This window comes from Heteronotia binoei, chromosome 13 (assembly GCF_032191835.1).
Source record: "Heteronotia binoei isolate CCM8104 ecotype False Entrance Well chromosome 13, APGP_CSIRO_Hbin_v1, whole genome shotgun sequence".
NCBI classification, from domain to species: domain Eukaryota; kingdom Metazoa; phylum Chordata; class Lepidosauria; order Squamata; family Gekkonidae; genus Heteronotia; species Heteronotia binoei.
Genome location: NC_083235.1, coordinates 18093150 through 18114020, shown reverse-complemented (window position 1 = coordinate 18114020; position 20871 = coordinate 18093150). Strand labels below are relative to the sequence as shown.

Genomic DNA, 20871 nt, shown 5'->3' with positions numbered 1-20871 from the left:
CTTTATCTTCTCTTTCATTGCAGCATGCAAAATCTAGAATGGTTTCACCAAAGCAGTTATAGTCTATCCATGAACATTTTAAAAGATTCCATCCTGAAGATCATAATTGTCTTTGGGAGCCCAGAAGACAACATCCCATGGAGACAATTAGCCATGACAAGGAGAGCAGAAGCTCAAATTGTAAACTTGAAGTTGCATCACTTCAGATTGAACTAGTTAATGAGGACATTTCTCTAGATATCTTAAATATCTAGATAGCGGCATCTGGATCGAGGCGGCGTGGCGGTGCTGATGTTGTTAGACCTGTCGGCTGCGTTCGACACGGTCGACCATCGGTTACTGACCTGCCGGCTCGCCGACGCAGGGATTAGGGGGTCGGCCTTACAGTGGCTCTCCTCCTTCCTTGATAGTCAGGGACAAAGGGTGACAATTGGGGGAGAGCTGTCCCGGAGGCACCCACTAGTGTGTGGAGTGCCACAAGGGGCAGTCCTCTCTCCGATGTTGTTTAACATCTACATGCGCCCCCTTGCCCAGATTGCTCGGAGGTTTGGGCTTGGGTGCCATCAATATGCAGATGACACCCAGCTCTATCTACTATTGGATGGCCGACCTGACTGCGTCCCAGAAAACCTGGACCTTGCATTGCAGGCCGTGGCTGGCTGGCTCAGGCTGAGTGGGCTGAAGTTGAATCCGGCGAAGACGGAGGTCCTTTGCTTGGGTCGCGCTGCCCCGGGAAGGGAAATTCCCTTGCCAGCTCTTGACGGTGTCCCGCTGAAAGCGGCCCACAGGGTCAGGAGCTTGGGGGTTCTTCTGAAGCCGTCATTATCAATGGAGGCACAGATAGCGGCCACTGCCAAGTCCGCGTTTTTTCATCTTCGGCGGGCAAAGCAGCTGGCCCCCTTCCTGGAGCGCCGGGACCTGGCAACGGTGATTCATGCTACGGTCACCTCGAGACTGGATTACTGCAACGCCCTCTACATGGGGCTGCCCCTGTGCCAAACTCAGCAGTTGCAGCTGGTGCAGAACGCAGCGGCTAGGCTGCTATTGGGGCTCCCAAGATGGGAGCTGCGCGAACTGCACTGGCTGACAGTGGTTTAGCGAGTTCGTTACAAGGTGCTGGTCATGACCTTTAAAGCCCTATATGGCCGAGGGCCTGTCTACCTGAGGGACCGTCTCTCCCCATATGAGCCCCAGAGAGCACTGAGGTCAGCTGGTAAGCACCAGCTGAATATCCCTGGGCCAAGGGAGGCCAGATTAAAGACCACCCGGGATCGGGCCTTCTCCATTGCGGCCCCACTGCTGTGGAATCAACTCCCGGAGGAGGTACGGGCCCTGCGATGTTTAGACCAATTTCGCAGGGCCTGTAAGACATACCTCTTCAAAATAGCCTTCGCCCATACCGAGCTAAGATAATGTCGCTGTGTATGTTTTCTTTTCTTTCCACTGAACTTAAGAAGATCTATTTAGCACCTTAATGTTAATTTTAATGTAACTGTATATTGATTTAAGATGATTTTATTGCTATGTATGATTTTATTGTATTGTGTTGCATTTGTATGTTGTGAGCCGCCCTGAGCCTGCTTGTGCGGGGAGGGCGGGATACAAATAATAATAATAATAATAATAATAATAATAATTATTATTATTATTATTATTATTATTATTATTATTATTATTATTATTATTATTATTATTATTATTATTATTATTATTATTATTATTATTATTATTATTATTATTATTATTATTATTATTATTATTATTATTATTATTATTATTATCCGCCATCAGCATCAACTAGAAGAGTGTCAAGGATAGCGTTATAATATGTTTTAGTTAATTGTTTTAATTCAGGCTTTTAAGGTTAATTTAATGTTTAATTTAATGTTTCCAATGTAACTGTTTTATTGTTGGTGCACCATGGGGCACCGTATTGTTAGCCGCCCTGAGCCTGCTTCGGCAGGGGAGGGCGGGGTACAAATAAAATTTATTATTATTATTATTATTATTATTATTATTATTATTATTATTATTATTATTATTATTATTATTATTATTATTATTATTATTATTATTATTATTATAAAAATCCAAAAGGTGGTTAAGGGATTTACTCCAGTTTCTGGCTTGGAATGCCTTTTTTAGCATGCCTTCTCCCCCCCCCCCCAGATTGTTATTATCAGGCTATTATCTTCATCTTCTTTCCCTCCTAGAATTATAATTCCCAATGACATTTCAGCACAATACAAATTCAAAATTTGGAGATTCCTGTACATACAGAATTAAAAGTTAAAAGCATAATGGCCTGTGTCCATGGGAAATTTCCATTGGGATTCTATCTGTGGGTTGCGAATTTCTTGTTTCAGTAAGAACATGAGAGAAGCCATGTTGGATCAAGCCAATGGCCCATCCAGTCCAACACTCTGTGTCACATTGGCCAAAAAACCCAAGTGCCATCAGGAGGTCCATCAGTGGGGCCAGGACACTAGAAGCCCTCCCACTGTGCCCCCCCAAGCACCAAGCATTAATGCCCCAGACAGAGAGTTCCAACAATAAGCTGTGGCTAATAGCCACTGATGTACCTCTGCTCCATATGCTTATCCAATCCCCTCTTGAAGCTGGCTATGCTTGTAGCCACCACCACCTCCTATGACACTCTTCTGCTTAGACTCCGAATGCCTCTTTGAACACTTTTCCTCATGGACAGGGAACCTCCAGGAACACAGGGGAGGAACTGGAAGGCTTCAGTGGGAGAAGGGCATGAACCCCCCCTCCCATCAGCAGAAATTCACACAGGACCAACACTTTGATAAAGTGATGAAGTGATGAAGTGATGAAGGGCAAAGCCTCCATAAGAACATCAGAATGATGAAGCGATGAAGGTCAAGGCCTTCATAGGAACATCAGAAGAGCCCTGCTGGATCAGACCAGTGGGCCATCTAGTCCAGCATCTTGTCTCACACAGTGGCCAGCCAGTTCCTCTGGAGAGCCAACAACAGGGCAGAGGCCTAGGCCTTCCTAGGATTACCATCCTCCTAGGCCCAGTGGGGTTCCCCTGGTTTTGGGGGCTCCAATGCACCTCCAGGCAGCTGTCAGGTGAGGAGAAGTCCTGCCACCAACCCTGACCACCTGCGGCTGCTCCTCTCCCTCCCCTCCTGCAGAATGTGAGGGGCCCTTCAATTGATCGACATGGAGCATATGGCCCATTGGTCATCTGGAGGGCCATTTGGATCCTGCAGGACGGAGAGGAGCGGGTGCTATCCTCGCTTCTTGAAAGCATTTAAAGGGTCCCATTGAGTCCTTTTGAGAAGAAGCAGAGGGCTTGTGAGCATGCACTCCAAGCCACAAATTTATGGCTTGGAGTGCATCTGCACACACACACACCCCGCTTCTTCCCCAAAGGGTACCTTTTGCCCTTGCAATACCCCTGAATTCTGTGTCAGTAAAGTTATTTCAAACACTGACAACAAATTGGATTTTGCCTTTCAACCAAGAAAAAGAAGGAAACCTATTTGCTTCATTCATGTATATATTTATTATGCAAAGAGTAATGTTCACTGATAACGTGATATTAATAACATACAATGTTCATTGAAGTCACACACAGAAACATGGTTAGACATATTCATTCTAAAAGGATATCAGTATAGACCTGGGTAGCTGAACTGTGGCTCAGGAGCCACATGTGGCTCTTTCACACATATTGTGTGGCTCTCGAAGCCCCCACTGCCCCATCAGTTAGTTTGTAGAAGGCATTTCTCTCTTTAAACCACTCCTCCAAGCTAAGGCAGCTGGTGGCTTGGAGAATGCATTTAAACTTAAAGTTCCTTTCTTTCCATCTCTCCCTCACTCCCTTTTTCCTTCCTGTCTTGTGGCTCTCAAACATCTGATGTTTATTCGGTGTGCTTCTTATGTTAAGTATGTTTAGCCACCCTTGGTATAGACAATGAGTCCACAAGTGGTTTACTTCTCTGTTTCCCTCCCAATCAGCCTCCAAAAGGCTCCCTTCACATCCCTGTTCCTCAGGCTGTATATCAAGGGGTTGAGCATTGGGGTCACAACCCCATAAAAGATAGACACTACTTTTTCCCTGTCTGTGAAAGTCTTGGTCTGAGGCCTCAGGTATGCAGCCATGGCGGTGCCATAGAAGATGCCCACGACAGCCAAATGAGAGCCACAAGTAGATAAAGCTTTGCTTCGGCCTTCAACCGAACGGATGCGCAGGACAGCTAGACCAATGCGCCCATAGGTCAGCAGGATGAAGGCAAAGGGGAACAGAAGTGTGAAGACACTCGTTATCAACATGATAAGCCCATTGGCATGAGTGTCAGAGCAAGCCAATTTCAACACTGCTTGGAGCTCACATGAAAAATGATTCACCACATTGTGGCCACACAAGCGGGCTGGCATGCTAAAAAAGGGTACAATGGTCAAGAGGAAAGAGCTGAGCCACAGGCTGACTGCCAGCATGATGCACACCTTCTGGCTCATGATTAAGTTATAGTGTAGTGGGCTACATATTGCCACAAAGCGGTCATAAGCCATGACAGCTAATAAGAGGCACTCCGCCATTCCCAAAAAAAGGCTGATGCTCATTTGTGCAAAACACCTGCCCAGAGGTATAGTGGGCTTTTCTTTGAAGCCAAGGGCCAGAATCTGTGGGACAGTGGTAGTGACATAGCAGACATCAATGAAGGAGAGGTTGCTAAGGAAGAAATACATGGGTGTGTGGAGATGAGAATCCACCACAATTAACAATACAATGAGACCATTCCCAGCTATGGTGACGGCATACATTGCTAAGAAGAAGACAAAGAATACAGTGCGCATGTGGAGTTGTCTGGGGAAGCCCATGAGTACAAACTCAGTCACAGTGGTTCCATTATCTTCCATATTACCTGTAAAAGGGAAATGGAAAACTATAGTAATATCTGCATGAAATTCTGCCTTGCAAACATATTTGTGCATCCATGGGTAAAATATCCAAATGGACAATCAGATGAATACCTTGGACCCAGAGCAGAGCGACTATGCACAGACTGTACACCTCTTCCTATTGTACCAGTTTACTGAATGAATTTTATTTTATCCACTGTTTTCCCAACTCTGGATAAAGCAAACTCATATTAATTTAAAAAATTAAATTGCAGTGGGAAGGAGATCTGCTTTCAGATGAAATCAGATGAATCTGGATAATTTGTTTCCTTTCCTTTTATTTATTTATTTATTAGCTTCTTTGACCAATGATCTTAAGCTCAAGATAAAACAAGCCAGTTAATACAAAACACATTACAAATAATTAAAAACCAATATAGATTAACAGCAAAGAAGAAAACCAATAATCATGATCACAAGACAGAAAGAATACCTAACATTAATATAAAATTACGTAAAACTCTTTAACATTATACAATTAGACTTTAAAATCTTAGTACATAATAACAGCATGGTGATTTGTTTCAAATGCTTGTCATCTTTTATTTTGACTGTTTGCTAGTGATTGAATATTTTAGTTTGTACAATATTGGTGCAAAGTTTATCCGTGCTCCTTGTTGCATCTGATCAGTGAAGAAAATCATGCCATGTTTTTCATCAAGGATGGATAAGGTTGTCACCCTGTGCTGGAGGCTGATCAAGTTAATTTTGTTTCAAGCACAGGAGGGAAAAGAATAATTGAATGTTGACTTAAGTAGACTCCCATGAATGTTGAAGGAGGGGCAAACTGGATGATAACTTTTTTAAAATAACCAGGCATAGGTAGCCCCAGCTGAAAGTATGCAGAACAGGTACAAGATGAAAAAATATTAAGTTTTTGTGGACCTCTACACATTTTGTAATTCACCTTGTGAAGGGATTGTCTCCAAAGTTATCCACTTTCCACTTTAATAAATATTTTAAATATTTTTTTCACCTTGCCCCTGTTCTTCTATGCTCTTTCTGCATACTGCTTTGGCCATTCTTGTTTTCTTTGCTGTTGCAAAGGTAGCCCCAGCTGAAAAATGCAAGAAGATATTTTGGGGAAATGGCAGTCGTTCTGAGCTAAACTGTGTTTTCATTTTAAAAGTGATATTTCTCACAGCTGTTGTATGGTAGCAGAGAGAGTCAGTAGGGTCTGGGTTCTTTTTTTAAAAAACATAATGTCTAGTATGGAAATTAGACTTAAAGATGAAGGACATTGCTTCTTGAGAGATGTTGACATGCTATATGAATCCATTAATATCATACAGATGTCATTCTGACACATGGTGGAAATGCCATCCAGTCACAATTGACTTTTTTCAAGGCAAGAGATGTTCAAAGATGGTTGGCCATTGCCTGCTTCCACATAATGATCCTGGTCTATTAGCCAGGGACAGCCCTGCTTAGCTTCTGAGATCAGATGAGATTGGGCTAGCCTTGGCTATCCAGGTCAGGGTGACACACAGAGCTGCCTTACTTGTTTATGTATTTTAATTTGCATTTATAAACCACCTCCCTTCCACTAAGAGCCCAGGGTGGTGCCAGTCAGGCTAAAACATTCAGTAAAATAAACAAAATATCACTCGATTCCAAAGTAAAGCCATTAAGATATAATCATTGATGGTATTTATGTATTTCTCTCCCTCTGTAAAAAGTGGAACATGGGTCATGAGAATCAGCTCCCTACGGAGGTTTGGGTCCTCTCGGATTTGTTATCATTCTGGAGGGCCTGTAAGATGGAGCTGTTCCACCAGGCCTATGGCTGAGGTGGACGGACGTCCTTACCATCTAAACTGGTCCCCCTACACTGATTGCACTGACCTGTACATACCATCCATGCCGCCTTAATGTGAGCGGTGGCTCAATTGCTTTAATTTTAAATTGTTTTAACTGTTTTAAATTGTTTTGATTGTTTTATTATGTTGGAAGCTGTCCTGAGCTCACTATGGGAAAGGGAGGTCTATAAATCTGCGGAAATAAATGAATGAATGAATGAATGAATGAATGAATGAATGAATAAATAAATAAATAAATAAATAAATAAATAAATAAATAAATAAATAAATGTCCAGTGGGTGTCCTCAACCATAGGCTGGTAGAACATCTCTGTCTTGTATGCCCTTCTTAACTGTGCAATGTCCCTCAGGGCATGGATGTCACCAGGCAGAGAGTTCCACGAGGCAGAAGCTGGGGCCCTGGCTCTGGTTGAGGACAGCCAGATGTCTTTGGGGCCAGGAACCACCAGTAAATTCTGATCTTCTGAGTGTAAAGCTCTTTGGAAGACATACCCGGAGAGGTGGTCCCACAGCTTCATTGGCCAAAGACCATGTAGGGCCTTGAAGGTAAGGACCAGAACCTGAAGGATAAATCAGCCACGGTCACAACCAGCAGGCTTTCATGTCATTTATTTATCACCATATCCTTTTAAAATTGGATATGCTAAGGACTGAATCCTGGTCCTGCTACAAGCAAAGCTGGTGTTTCGCACTGAGCCCTCAACCCTGCTCTGGAAAAAATGGACACTTAGGGAGTTTTCGCACTCACGTTTTACTGGCGCCACGACCCTCCTGACGCCGGCGAATCTGCATGGATTTCGCAACAGAAGCGCCGGCGCTCCCAGAAGCGCCGGCGCTTTCCGTCGCTAAGCCAGCGCAAACGTTTTCCTGCATCTTTGCGATTTCCGTTTGCGCTGGCTTAGCGACGGAAGTAGCCGGCGCTTCTGGGAGCGCCGGAGCTTCTGGTGCGAAAGCCATGCAGATTCGCCGGCGTCAGGATGGTCGTGGCGCCAGTAAAACGTGAGTGCGAAAACGGCCTTAGCTTATTTCAATTCACTATTGGCTATGAATGCTGAACTGACTCATTTTATTCATTGAAAACACTCCTCTCCAGTGTAAGAAAATACTGAGGAACTGTGTAACTCCAGTTATATAGTGAAAAAAGGATATTTAACAATTTTGCACACTTGAACACAGGCCTCAGATTCAGTGGGAGCTCACAGGAGCGCAGCTCCTGAAGCTTTCTGAGAGTTCCTCCTCCTCCTTCTGAGAGTTCCACCTCCTTGCCCATTGAATAGTAGGTGCAGCTACATAACAATCCCTGGATGAGCTCCACCGCCTATTTTTCTACAAAACAACCTCTGCCAGTTTGGTGTAGTGGTTAAGTGCATGGACTCTTATCTGGAAGAACCGGGTTTGGTTCCCCACTCCTCCACTTGCACCTGCTGGGATGGCCTTGGGTTAGCCATTAGCTCTGGCAGAGGTTGTCCTTGAAAGGGCAGTGTCAGGCAATCAGATTTCAAAGTAACCAATCTTGGAGTTGAAACAAAGTAAGGTTTTATTTGATAATCCATATGCAGTGGACAACGAGATTGGGACTGATACTAAGTAACGTTGCAGGGCATACTTAAATGTGCTACATCAAAGGTTCTCTAAACAAAGCTACAAATTCTAAACAATGCTGTATTCACGTGTGATGATTCACACGGTAAAGGTCTCTTATCTTTTCTCTGTGGTTTCTCTTCCTGGGACTTGATGGAGAGTTTTCCCTGGAGGCGCTTTATCTTCAAAGGCCAAATTCCTGCATTTGTTAGTAACTGTGAAAGAGGCCCAGACAGGGCTCTGCTAACTCCCTACTTCGAAGTGCCCAGCTCCTTTTATGATTAGTAACACAGGTTAAGCATTGCAACTACATTTAATAAGCATTTTATATCAGAAGAAATTGACATTGCCTGACAGGCAGCTGCTGTGAGAGCCCTCTCAGCCCCACCCACATCACAGGGTGTCTGTTGTGGGGGTAGAAGATATAGGAGATTGTAAGCCGCTCTGAGTCTCTGATTCAGAGAGAAGGGCGGGGTATAAATCTGCAATTTGTCTTCTTCTGCTGCTTGCACTTATCTGTTTTTCACAATTGCATTGCAAACTAATGGGTTCCCCACCCCAAAAGAAAGACATAAAAACGAGAAATAGATTAAATGATGGCTTCATTAATTTATTTAATTGATTGTTAATAATTAGTTATTATAGGTGGGGGAGAGTGGGCTAACCAATGGGTTCTCCAGTGCTTGTGCCCTCCTGCTCTGTCTCCAGGTACTTAGCTGCTAACTTGTCAGCTCTTTCGTGGTGTGCTGCTGCACATAAAAAATGTACGTTTTTTTAATTAGATTTTTTAAAATCACCCTCCCCCACATGTGCAGGGCTCCAGGTGGTTTGCAACAATTTGGCTCAATACAGTATAAAAACATAAAAAACCCCCACAATATTTTAAACATTCAGAAACATTTAAACATTTTGAAACAGGGTGGCAGTGCTAGAATTGCTAGCATTCAGTCATGGGGGGGGGGGTGCCAGGTAAATGTGGAGAACTGTCACTGGCCCCAACCAAAGGCCTGGCGGAACATATACTAAGAGATGCTATTGATTAAGGCTGTTCCCCCACACTGGTCAGCGTGAATATCCAGGCATCTGCCAGAAGCAGCAAGGAAGACTCTTTCCACAGAACTTGGATTAGGCTACATCTCCTTATCCTAAGATACCTCTGGGTGTTCATGTATTTTGGATGTGTCTTTCTATCTGGCATTTTATTGACATTGGATTATTATAAAGAAATCACTGACCTTGTCTGTTGCTAAGATTCTGACAGAACCATTCTGCAGTTCTTTTATAATGGTGTTTCGCCGCAGCTCTATCCCTGCAACTGTTTGCACCGAAGTACCAGGTCAAAGAACTCATGCACTAGAAGAACCCACTCATGTGAATAACTGTAATGGGGAAAGGATCACTTGTAGAACCACAACAGGCCCAATATTCTAAGACAGCAAGGCTGGTAGTCTCTTAGAGAAAATACATTGCAATATGCTGGTTAACACATTTAGTAAAACATTTATCAAGAATACTTTTATCAAGATTCTTATAAATCTTTTGTCACATTATAAAGAAGTACAACATTACAATAATCCAAAGGAAAGTCCATCCAAATGAGCACCAAGATATAGGCTAATTTCGTCAAAATCTTCCTCAGGGGTATTCTTCCTATATATTTCAAAGTTATTGGCCTTTTTTTGTACAATTCAGTAGGTGTATTGGGAGAAAGCCAGTCCTTAACTTCTCTAAACAGATGCAAAAGGCTTCTGGATTTGGCTGGTATTCTCTTAGGACAAAAGTAAATCAATTTCTCTGACAGGAATTTCAGAATTCCAAAAGCAGGGAAAGGGTAATTTTAAACAGGGGTGTTGGAGAACATATAGAATGGATCTATCTGTGGGTATTAGTCATGGCAGGAAACTAAGTTTCACATTTGAAGCTCTAGACATGAGCCCTGGGGCAGAAACAACCTTCTGTAATTTATTTTTTAAAAAATTTATCTCTAAAGTGGATCCAATGATTGCCGACTGTTAACTTGCTTCTCTCCTTCCTGGAAAGGTAGGTTAATTTTTGCTAGCCACTACTGGAAACAGAATACTGAAATAGGTGGAAATTTGGTCTGCAGAACTCATAGGTTGGGCTGTGTTTCCCCCTTTGCTTAATAATCTATGTATAAGGGATAGGTGTTTCTAGTGCCATGAGGCTGATCTAGCTGCAACTGAACTACCATCTTGCTTTGGAGAACTGGGACAAAACCATCCATGATGGAAGTTCACATTACAGATCTTGTATCATATTCAGTGGCCAATCCAATATCAGAAAAAACAGACAAGCCAGTTTAAGCAGTCCCTTGCTCTTACCTTCCCACCAGACATCACACACATCCTCACCATTTTTAGATGCACATAGAAGACCAGGCATCCTTAGTCTGAATTGTCTTCAAACTTTCTCCCTAAGCTTCAGGTGGAAGAAAAATCCAAACTACTCCAAGTGGTGAGAATTCTGAGCTATGACTCTAAAAAGATTTCAAAGTCTAAACACTTTGAAGTGATTTTTGGATGAATTATATTTTCACAGAGCTCTTCATAGGTTTGTACAAATGAAGTCATAAGGGCAAATAGCACAATCACTTTTGGAATTACCACTTTTTAGATGCACATGGAAGACCAGGCATCCTCAGTCTGAGTTTTTGCAAACTGTCTCTTTAAACATCAGCTAGAGAAAAAAAAGAACCTATACACTCCACATGGCGAGATGTGAATTCTGAGTTATGACTCTAATAAGATTTCAAAGTCTAGACACCTCAAAATAACCTTTTATTATTTTATTATAACCTTATTATATATTCACAGAGACATAGATTTGTACAAATGAAATCTTGATGGCAAATGCCACAATCACATGTTGGAATGTTAGTAATTTTTTTTTTTTGCAAAGCCATCAAATATAACTGTGAATGAACTCAAAAAATCTGAAATACATTCTACAAACAAAATTAGAACAGAATTAATTCTTCCAGAAGTGAATTACACTTTTGATCGACATTTCAGCTCAAGAAAAATTCAAAATATGAGAATGGATCTTATATCCTTGAATATTTTCTGTTAAATAAAGATACCTCATGTCTTACTTTATCTTCTATTTTGTTGCAGCTGATAGTTTCAAGCAAAATCTAGAATGATTTTACCAAAGAAGTTATATTCTATCCATGAACATTTTTAAAAGTATAATTCCATTCTGAAGATCTGGGGGCCCAGAGGACAACATCCCATGGAGACAATTAGCCAAGAAGAGGAGAGAAGAAGCTCAAATAACAAACTTGACATTGCATCAGATTTAACTAGTTAATGAGGACATTTCTCTAGACCAGGGGTGTCAAACATGTGGCCCGGGGGATGGATCAGCCCCCCTAGGGGGCTCCTGTGAGGCCAGCGAGCAAGTCTACTTCCTTCTTCCTCTCTCTTGCTTCTTCCTGTGTCACAACTTGTTTTGCCAGGATTTCTCAATTGCACAGGAGCTACAGAGTAAAGCCTCTATTTTCCCCACTGGCTGAGGCTCCTCTCTTGGGGAGGAAGTAGAGGCGGGCAAGGGAGAGCTTGCTTTGATACTGACTACAATATTGCAAGAGTGCTAATACTTTGAGCATATTTTATCTTAGGGTTAAAAAAAACCCTTTTGTGTGTGTGTCCTTTATAAAGTTTTTATCTCTGCTGCCTGGCATTACATTTTATGACACACATAACTCGGTCTGACAAGGCCTCATTTATGTCAGATCCATCCCGCATAACAAATGAGTTTGACACACCTGCTCTAGACACCTTAAAAATCCAAAATGGGGTAAAGGGATTCACCCCAGTTCCTGAGCCCTGATACAAAGTTCAGTTTTTCCCAGATAGTTATTATCAGGGTATTATCTTCATCTTTTTCCCCTCCCAGAATTAGAATTCCCTATGACATTTCAGCTCAAGAGAAATTCAAAATTTGGAGATTCCTATGCATACAAAATATACAAGCAAAGTTAAAAGCATCATGGCCTGTATCCACTGGAAATTTCCACTGATGGCAGGGTTTTCTACCTGTGGGGTGTGAGTTCTTTGTCTTTATCATTCTATCACTGTTCATTGTGGAAAGGAAACCTCCAAGTACAAAGGGAAGGAATTGAAAGCCTTTAGTGGAAGGGGGGCATGAAAAGCCCCCTTCCTATCAGCAGAAATCTGCACACGGTCCACCCTTCGATAAGTCTATCAAAATATTTTTTGGGGGGATAGATTTGGCGGTGATGGAAGTGAGGTCAAACACAGCTGGCTTATGGTGACTCCACAGGGTTTTCAAGACAAGAAATGTTCCAAGGTGGTTTGCCATTGCCTGCTTCCATGGCATGCCCTTGGCATTCCTTTAGTGGTCTCCCTTCAAAATTCTAGCCAGGGCCAAACATGCTTAACTTCTGGGATTTGAAGACATAGGGCTAGCCTGAGCTATCTAGTTCAGGGTGGAGATTTACATATCCCTAATTTTGTTGCCTCTACTCTGTGGTTTCCATAGGTTCTTGTTCACATTTTTTAGCGAGCGATCTTCCATATATCACATTTCTGTTACATTCTAAAAGCTTTTGCAATGCTTCTTATTGGAAGGATCATAGCTATCTGTGGCTGGTATATCTCGATGCTGATGGAGTAAGTAACATTTCCGTTCCATTTATAATTAAGCTACAGTGTAAAGGGCTGCATATTAACACAAATATTTCTTCTTCGTGAAAAGTACTTGCCCTTCTCACCATGTTTTTATGTCTCATTCAAGGACAACAGAAACTTGGACTGATTTCGCACTCACCCTACGCCACTCTGATGTTCCTCTTTTCAGTGTGGCGTCCTTCTGATTTCCCACTATCTGCCCCGGGACTTCAGCCTGCATCACCATTTTTGCGCGGCAAAGAGGAACCACTAAAAACTAGTTTCTCTTTGCCGTGCAAAAATGGCGATGCAGGCTGAAGCCCCGGGGCAGATAATGAGAAATCGGAAGGACACCGTGCTGAAAAGAGGAACATCAGAGCAGCATAGGGTGAGTACGAAATCTCTCTTGGAATCAGTAATTCAGACCTTACCAGAGGCAGCTCTGAAATAAATGGATAATGAATGCAAGTCCTCCCTTAGTCCTTTCACCACTGAACTGAGGTTGCATATCTGGTTCTTTATGCTATATAGAGCCTTTTTTGAAGCCTCTTCTGTTAATCAGCATAATTATCCATTCTACTTCTCTACTTTCCTCCCAATCAGCCTCCATAAGGCTCCCTTCACATCCCTATTCCTCAGACTGTAGATCAAGGGGTTGAGCATCGGGATCACGATCCCATAAAAGATACCCACTATTTTGTCCCTGTCTGTGAAAGTCTTGGCCTGAGGCTTCAGGTATCCAGCCAAGGCAGTGCCATAAAAAATGCTCACTACGATCAGATGTGACCCACAGGTGGATAAAGCTTTGCCCCGGCCTTGGGCTGATCGGATACGCAGGACAGCCAGACCAATGCGCCCATAAGTCAGCAGGATGAAGGCAAAGGGGAAAAGAAGTGTGAAGACACTCGTTACCAGTATGTTAAGCCCACTGGTGTGAGTGTCAGTGCAAAACAATTTCAACATTGCTCGGACCTCACATACAAAATGATTCATCACATTATGGCCACACAAGCGTGCCGGCATGCTATAAAAGTATATAATGGTCAAGAGGAAAGAGCTGAGCCATAGGCTGACTGCCAGGATGATGCACACCTTCTGGGTCATGATTAAGTTATAATGTAGTGGGGTGCATATGGCCACAAAACGGTCATAAGCCATGACAGCTAGCAAGAGGCACTCAGCCACTCCCAAAAAAAGGCCAATTCTCATTTGTGCAAAACATCTGCCTAGAGGTATAATGGCCTTGTCTGTGAAGCAATGTACCAGCATCTGTGGGACAGAGGTAGTGACATAGCAGACATCGATGAAGGAGAGGTTGCTGAGGAAGAAATACATGGGTGTGTGGAGGTGAGAATCCACCAATGTCAGCACCACAATGAGACCATTTCCTGCTACGATGATGGCATACATGACTAAGAAGAGGACGAACAAGGCAGCACGCACATGCGGCTGTCTGGAGAGGCCCACAAGCACAAACTCGGTCACTGTGGTTGCGTTATCTCCCACTTCCATATTTCCTGTAAGAGGAAAATTGAGAATCTTAGTATCATCAGTATGAAATTTTGTCCTAAAAGCTTTTTTATTCATCCTTTTGTTCAATGTCAAAATGAAGAATGATATTCTCTGAAGAATCTATATGAGCTTTATAAATGTTATATAGGAATTTTTTTTTGTAAAAAAAAATTAATTTAATTAATAAACAATAACATATTTTGATCAAGCAAATTCAAGACTAGGGGCGTTTTCGCACTCACCTTCAGCCGGCGCGACCCCCCTCTTCACCACGCAGGATCTGCACGGATTTCGCACTAAATGCCACGGAGCAGCCGGAAGAGCCGGAAACTGCTGTCGCAAAAGCCGCGCAAACGGAAACTGCTTTTTGGCGGTTTACGTTTGAGCGGCTTTTGCGCCGGGAGTTTCTGGCTCTTCCGGCTGCTCCGCGGCATTTAGTGCGAAATCCGCGCAGATCCTGCGCGGTGAAGAGGGGGGTCGCGCCGGCTGAAGGTGAGTGTGAAAACGGCCTAGGAGAAGCAGCATAAGTACCATCACATTGAAAAAAATGGGAGAGTTTAAGTTATCTCAAGTTGCTACTGGTTATTCCAAAATCTGTGAACCTTGAGAAAATGATGGGTTTTCTTGGGCAACAGAATGCTGAATTTGGTAGCGATTAAGCCTGCAAAGATATTGAGCAAACTATTGCAACATGAACAGAAGAAAAAAATATGTTTAAGATTCCTGTTAGCAACAGAGATGTTACTTACGCAGAAAAAAAAAATATTTACTCAGTTTTCAAAGTATTACAGCAGACGGGATGCACTGGATAATACAGTTATGTCAGATATTGTTCAGTTTCTTTCCATAGTTAACACTCCTGAATTAACTCCTGAAGACACAGCTGTACTAGAGGATCCCTTTGCAGTCTCTGAAGTAGTTGCCTTAGTTATGACTTGAGTCTAAAAATAGCAAAGCAGCAGGACTTGATGGATTCATTCTAGAGTTGCTGTAAACTTATTATTGACTTGAGTTATCATTTTATTAAATGATATTAATAAGTCTCAACAGATTCTTCTGTCTTGGGAAGAAGCGAGTATAACATTAGTTTTGTATAAGTTATATAAATCAAGAAACTGTCTTTTTTAAAAATATGAACAAAAGAAAAACACAAGAGAAGCCTTGTTGCATCAGTTAGTGGTCCATCCAGTCCAACACTCTGTATTAACACAGTGGTGAAAAACCCAGGTTCCATCAGCATGTTCACTGCGGGGTCATAGTTCCAGAGGCCCTCCTACTGTTGCCCGCAAGCACTGAGAATACAGAGCATCACTTTCCCAAACATAGTGTTTCATTTATACCTTGTAGCTAATAACTACTGATGGACATTTATCATCCTATATCTTTCTTTAATCAGGATTTTAAGATGGTCCATTTTAATCACTCAACGACTTAACAGTGTTTTTTTCTAAAATTATAGATTGAGATCAGTCTTGATTATTTAAGAACAGAGTTATAGTATAGTATTTAGAAAGATTATTTACAATTATGAATCATTTTCAAAAAACAAAACAACACTGTTCATGTTTTCTTTTGATGCTGAAATACATTTGAACATGTAGAATGGGTTTTTATGAAAGTAATTCTGTCTCAGTATAATTTCAGGGGTCTATTTACGATTTGGACACACACACACACACACACACACACAAGAGCAAGAATTATGATTAATATAAGAAGAGATTAATCTTTATACAGCAACAAGGCAGGGCTGTTCTTTATCCTCACTGTTATTTGTTATCCTGATAGAAACATTAGCAGTTGCTGACCTAAAATTAAGGATGTGCAGTTAAGGAGCAAAAATTGCAAACTTCTTGTTTCCACTTAGTATTTAGCACTTCTGTGGCTCATTCCTTTACTTCAGTGCCTGCCTTGTTAAACATTTTGGACTAATTCTCACATGTTTCTGGTTACAGGGTCAGGGGTGGAACTCTAGCAGGAGCTCCTTTGCATATTAGGCCACACCCCCTGATATAGCCAATCCTCAAAGAACTTACAAGGCTTTGTAACCTCTTAGAGGATTGGCTACATCAGGGGGTATAGCCTAATATGCAAAGGAGCTCCTGCTAGAATTCCACCCCTGTACAGGGTTAATTCAAAATATCTTCTTTGATGGCAATGAATATGTCTCTAATGAAAAAGAAAGATTTTGGGGGGGAAGGGGGGAGAGATTGTGGTAGATTTTGGCATTCTCAGCCTATTAGATATGCAGGTGTTTTGGTACAGAAAGATATGTATACAATAATAGAATTAGGGTGGAGGTCAACATAAATTAGACAACAGTTAAGAACTTACAAGTTAAAACCATGTAATGATACAGTAAAATCACAAAAACAATAATAGACACCATAGGCGGCAATTTCAGTTGGGCACACTCTACAGATCGATACAGCTATAGGCCCAAAGAGTACAACAGTAAGATGGTGATAATAGGATTGCATCACAACAAGGGGGGCCAAAGCAGATGGATTAGGGACACCCACTGCCAATCAAAAGAGGAATAGCTCTGTCTTACAGGCCCTACAAAATGGTAATAGATCAGATAGTGCCCAGATCTCCATGAGGAGATGATTCCACTAGGTCGGGGCCAAGGCTATTACTAGGAAGCGCCAATTAGAACTAAGACTAAATTAAGGCAATTGGTAAAATCTGTGAATAGCAGCAAATAGAGCTAAGATTGGATTAAGGCAATTGGATAGACCTGTGAATAGCAGCAGTGATTGCTACTCATACTACGTTCCACATTGGTCAAGGTTTCAAGGACAGAATGTCAGCAAAGGGTTCATTGAAGTTTCAAAATAATCAAACTTGTCTTTATTTCAAAACTAAGTTTCATTTATTGATTACAGCAATGTTACTCTCTACTAAGGAAGGATTGAAACTGATAACGGGTAGCTTCAACTCTTGACATTTATACATACACTTCAAAAGACTGGGCTTTAAACTAGTTCTCATAATAAAAGGCATTTGGCCCTGCAAGTAACTCCTTCACATGCCGGCTTATCAGTTGCCGGGGACTGCGGTCTCTCCCCCCTGGTGGTGTCCTTGCTTTGCTCGGGAGGCGCCAGCGAGGCGAGCTTGGCGTTTTTGCACATCAAAGGCTGTGCTGGCCTCCAGGGCCTTGGCACCTCCGTTCCCACCCTTCCTCCTTCTCTTGCAGGGCTCAGGTGTTAGTGGCACAATGGTTCACTCTAGCATAGGGGTAGTAAATACAACACAGTTATAACTTCAATGAGGGAGAAGAATAAATCAATGTTGACATCAACAGATGTAATGAATGGCCACTCTGGGTCAAACTAGATGTTGCATTTTTTTAAAAGAGTTTGGTCTGTATATCCCCAGCTGAAACTGGAGGAGATAACTTCCTTCATGCTGTTTCCGCTTGGAAAAATGGCATGAGGAGAAACAGGAGCCTCTCCTCCCCCACAACACAGTTCCAAGCCAAATCAGACTCTCTGTTGTTTTTTGAAGAGACATTCCTCACTGCTGCTGTGTGGCTTCAGAGAGAATGATTAAAGTCTGGGAAACCAGCAGCACCAAGAAAGTTTCTTTCCCAAGTACTTGGGTGGGATAACCTGAAGGACCCCATTAGGATACATCTCCCTATCTTAAGATACCTCAGGGTGTTTGCATGTTATAAGTGCCTCTATCTGGTATTTTATTTTTAAATTCTTCTTTTTAAAAAAAAAACATTTTAAGAAGCTTCATTTGAATCCTCAGTATAATAAAAAATCAAAAAATAGCATCAATTGACTTATTTTTTTTTTCAGGTAGAAGGAGTGATAGATACACAATACAGCAAAGGTAAGTATTATCAGATAGGTCCAGGTGGGCCGCCGTGTTGGTCTGAAGTAGTTGAACAGAGCAGGAGTCAAGTTTCACCTTTAAGACCAGCCAAGTTTTATTTAGAACGTAAGCTTTCGTGTGCTCTCTAAGCACACTTCATCAGACGAGGGGATCAGGCATTGTGGCTGGAATACATGCAGTTTGTTGATTAAGAGGGCAAACTAACTGATCACATGGTCGCATAAAACAGTGTGGCTCGGCCATTTGGTCTGGATAGCCATAAAAGGTAATAATTGTTGTTTTAATTTACCTTATATTGTATAATTTTATTGAACTGTTGTTAGCCGCCCTGAGCCTGCCTAGGCGGGGAGGGCGGGATATAAATAAAATTTATTATTATTATTATTATTATTATTATTATTATTATTATTATTATTATTATTATTATTATTATTATTATTATTATTAAAATTCTCTGCCAAATGGTGTTTCTGGAAATCTAGGTAAATCACAAAAGGACATCCTAGTTATAGTCCACCAAATCTACTTATCAGAAACACCATTTGGCAGGGAATTTTATTTCCTTTTATGGCTATCCAGACCAAATGGCCAAGCCACACTGTTTTATGTGACCATGTGATCAGTTAGTTTGCCCTCTTAATCAACAAACTGTGAGTATTATCAGTTATACATAATAAAAAGATAATGCTGAATAGGTAGAACTAAAAATGCATCATTTTTTTGTAGATTATCCTGTGTGGAATTTTGACGGCCTGAATCATTCTCCCTCAGGGGAGCACTGTTTTTTAAGTTGATAATTTTCTTATGGCCCGTGAATGATGTTATAAATATCCATATGGCCCTTGGCAGAAAAAAGGTTCCCCACCCCTGTCCTAGCAGTTTCTTTTCTTATTTTTATTTTGTTTCATTTCATTTTTGCAGCATCCAGCCTGAAGTAAGGTTCTAGAGACCCTGAAAGCTTGTACAGTTTAAAAATGTATACCATCAGTCTGCATCTTCAAGTTCTCTCTACCACCATCCTTCTATAAGAACTAGGAATGGGCACAAACCACATTTTTGGAGTTTGTTTCAATTTGTGGTTTGGCCATCAAACCACAAACTGATATAAAACTGGGAGGTTTGTTTGCAAGCTGAATTGGTTTATAGTGGTTTGTGACCCCCTGCTTCTGCTCCCCACAAAAAGGCTCAGGGCCATTTAAACCCCTGCTTTCTGCTAATCACAAACCACTGAGAATCACCTTAAAATTCATGGAAATTCATGGCAGCTCCTCAGTTGATGAACTTTGGTTTGCAAACCATGAATTAGCCAAAATTTGTCACAAACTTACATTCATGAACTGGTTCGTGCCCATCCCTAATAAGAACGTTTAACAAACCTTTAAGAATCATAACTGCTTTTTTTTTTTTATCAAATTCAGCCTGGTTGAAAAATGTTAATTAACATTTTCCACTCAAGTTATTATTCCTAAGGCTTCCAAAATTTTGGAAAACAGTTAATATGAAAAGAGAATGTGAGTTTCATAAAATGTCCCATGTATTTAATGCTAGATTAACATTCTCACTATGAATTCAGTAGCATCTGAAAATCTGGGAATAAAGTTCCTCATCAAATACATTATGCTTAAGAAGTGCTTATTCCTTCCCATACCCACAACATTAAGGATTTAGGAGCATGAAGTTGTCTGAGACTCTATCAGGTATTGTCTACTTTGGAATCTTAGGCAAAACAGTTTCAAATCACCTACTCAGAGCTCCTTTTAGCTGAAAATGCTAGAGATATAGCATGGAACCATCAGCAAAGAAATCCTTTTCCAAGGGAAAGACATTGAGCAATGTCTCATGCCCAAGTGGAACATAAGAAAAGTCCTGCAATTGTCTATAGCCCAGCATCCTGTTCTCTCCAATTGCCATTATAATGTCAGAGAAAGCCCACAGGCAAACTATGACTGTCCCTTCCTCTTATCTCCTTCCAAGGAAATCACAATTGCCCCCATACCCACCACTTTTAAGATGCAGAATGAAGACCAGGCTTCATTGATCTAGATTTTTGTCAAACTTTGTCCCTACAAGTTACCTGCAACCCTCCCCTATAAAAAAAAAAAAAACCCACTCCCAATCCTCCAAATATTGAGGTGCGAATGCTGGGTTATGTCTCTAATAAGAATTCAAAGTCTAAAAATCTTAAATTGCTCTTTGGATTCAATATAGTTCCACATACAGCTTCATAGATTCAGGCAAACAACTTCTTGGTCACCTATGGCACAATGTTTTTGGGAACCATTGCCAAAGATAACATAAATACCTTTTAGGAAATCCACCTAATATGATTGTGAATAAATTCAAAACCTATGAAATGTATTCTGCAAGTATCATGTGAATGGACCATATTTTCTGAAATGTAAACATAAATAAGTCTCATGGTTCTTACGTAACCTTCATCTCCCATCTTGGTGACACCAAGGATTCCAAGCAAAATCCAGGATGGTTCTACCCAATCAGTTATATTCTATCCATAACCATTTTAA

The 20871-nt window shown here is 41.4% G+C and overlaps 2 protein-coding genes across 2 annotated transcripts; both read right to left on the bottom strand.

Annotated features, from left to right (window-relative positions):
- Positions 1–3963: 3963 nt before the first annotated feature.
- On the bottom strand, positions 3964–6797 carry LOC132581877 (olfactory receptor 13H1-like). The gene is made up of 2 exons (XM_060253296.1): positions 6791–6797; positions 3964–4898 (listed from the first exon to the last, which is right to left on the bottom strand). Exons 1-2 carry the CDS (start codon positions 6795–6797, stop codon positions 3964–3966), a joined length of 942 nt encoding a protein of 313 aa, XP_060109279.1.
- Positions 6798–13564: 6767 nt separating this feature from the next.
- LOC132581875 (olfactory receptor 13H1-like) lies at positions 13565–14500 on the bottom strand. The gene has a single exon (XM_060253295.1). The coding sequence runs from the start codon at positions 14498–14500 to the stop codon at positions 13565–13567; it is 936 nt and encodes a 311-aa protein (XP_060109278.1).
- Positions 14501–20871: the final 6371 nt, after the last annotated feature.

Coding starts and splice junctions, on each gene's coding strand:
- LOC132581875 (XM_060253295.1), bottom strand. CDS start 14,500: ATGGAAGTGGGAGATAACGCAACCACAGTGACCGAGTTTGTGCTTGTG.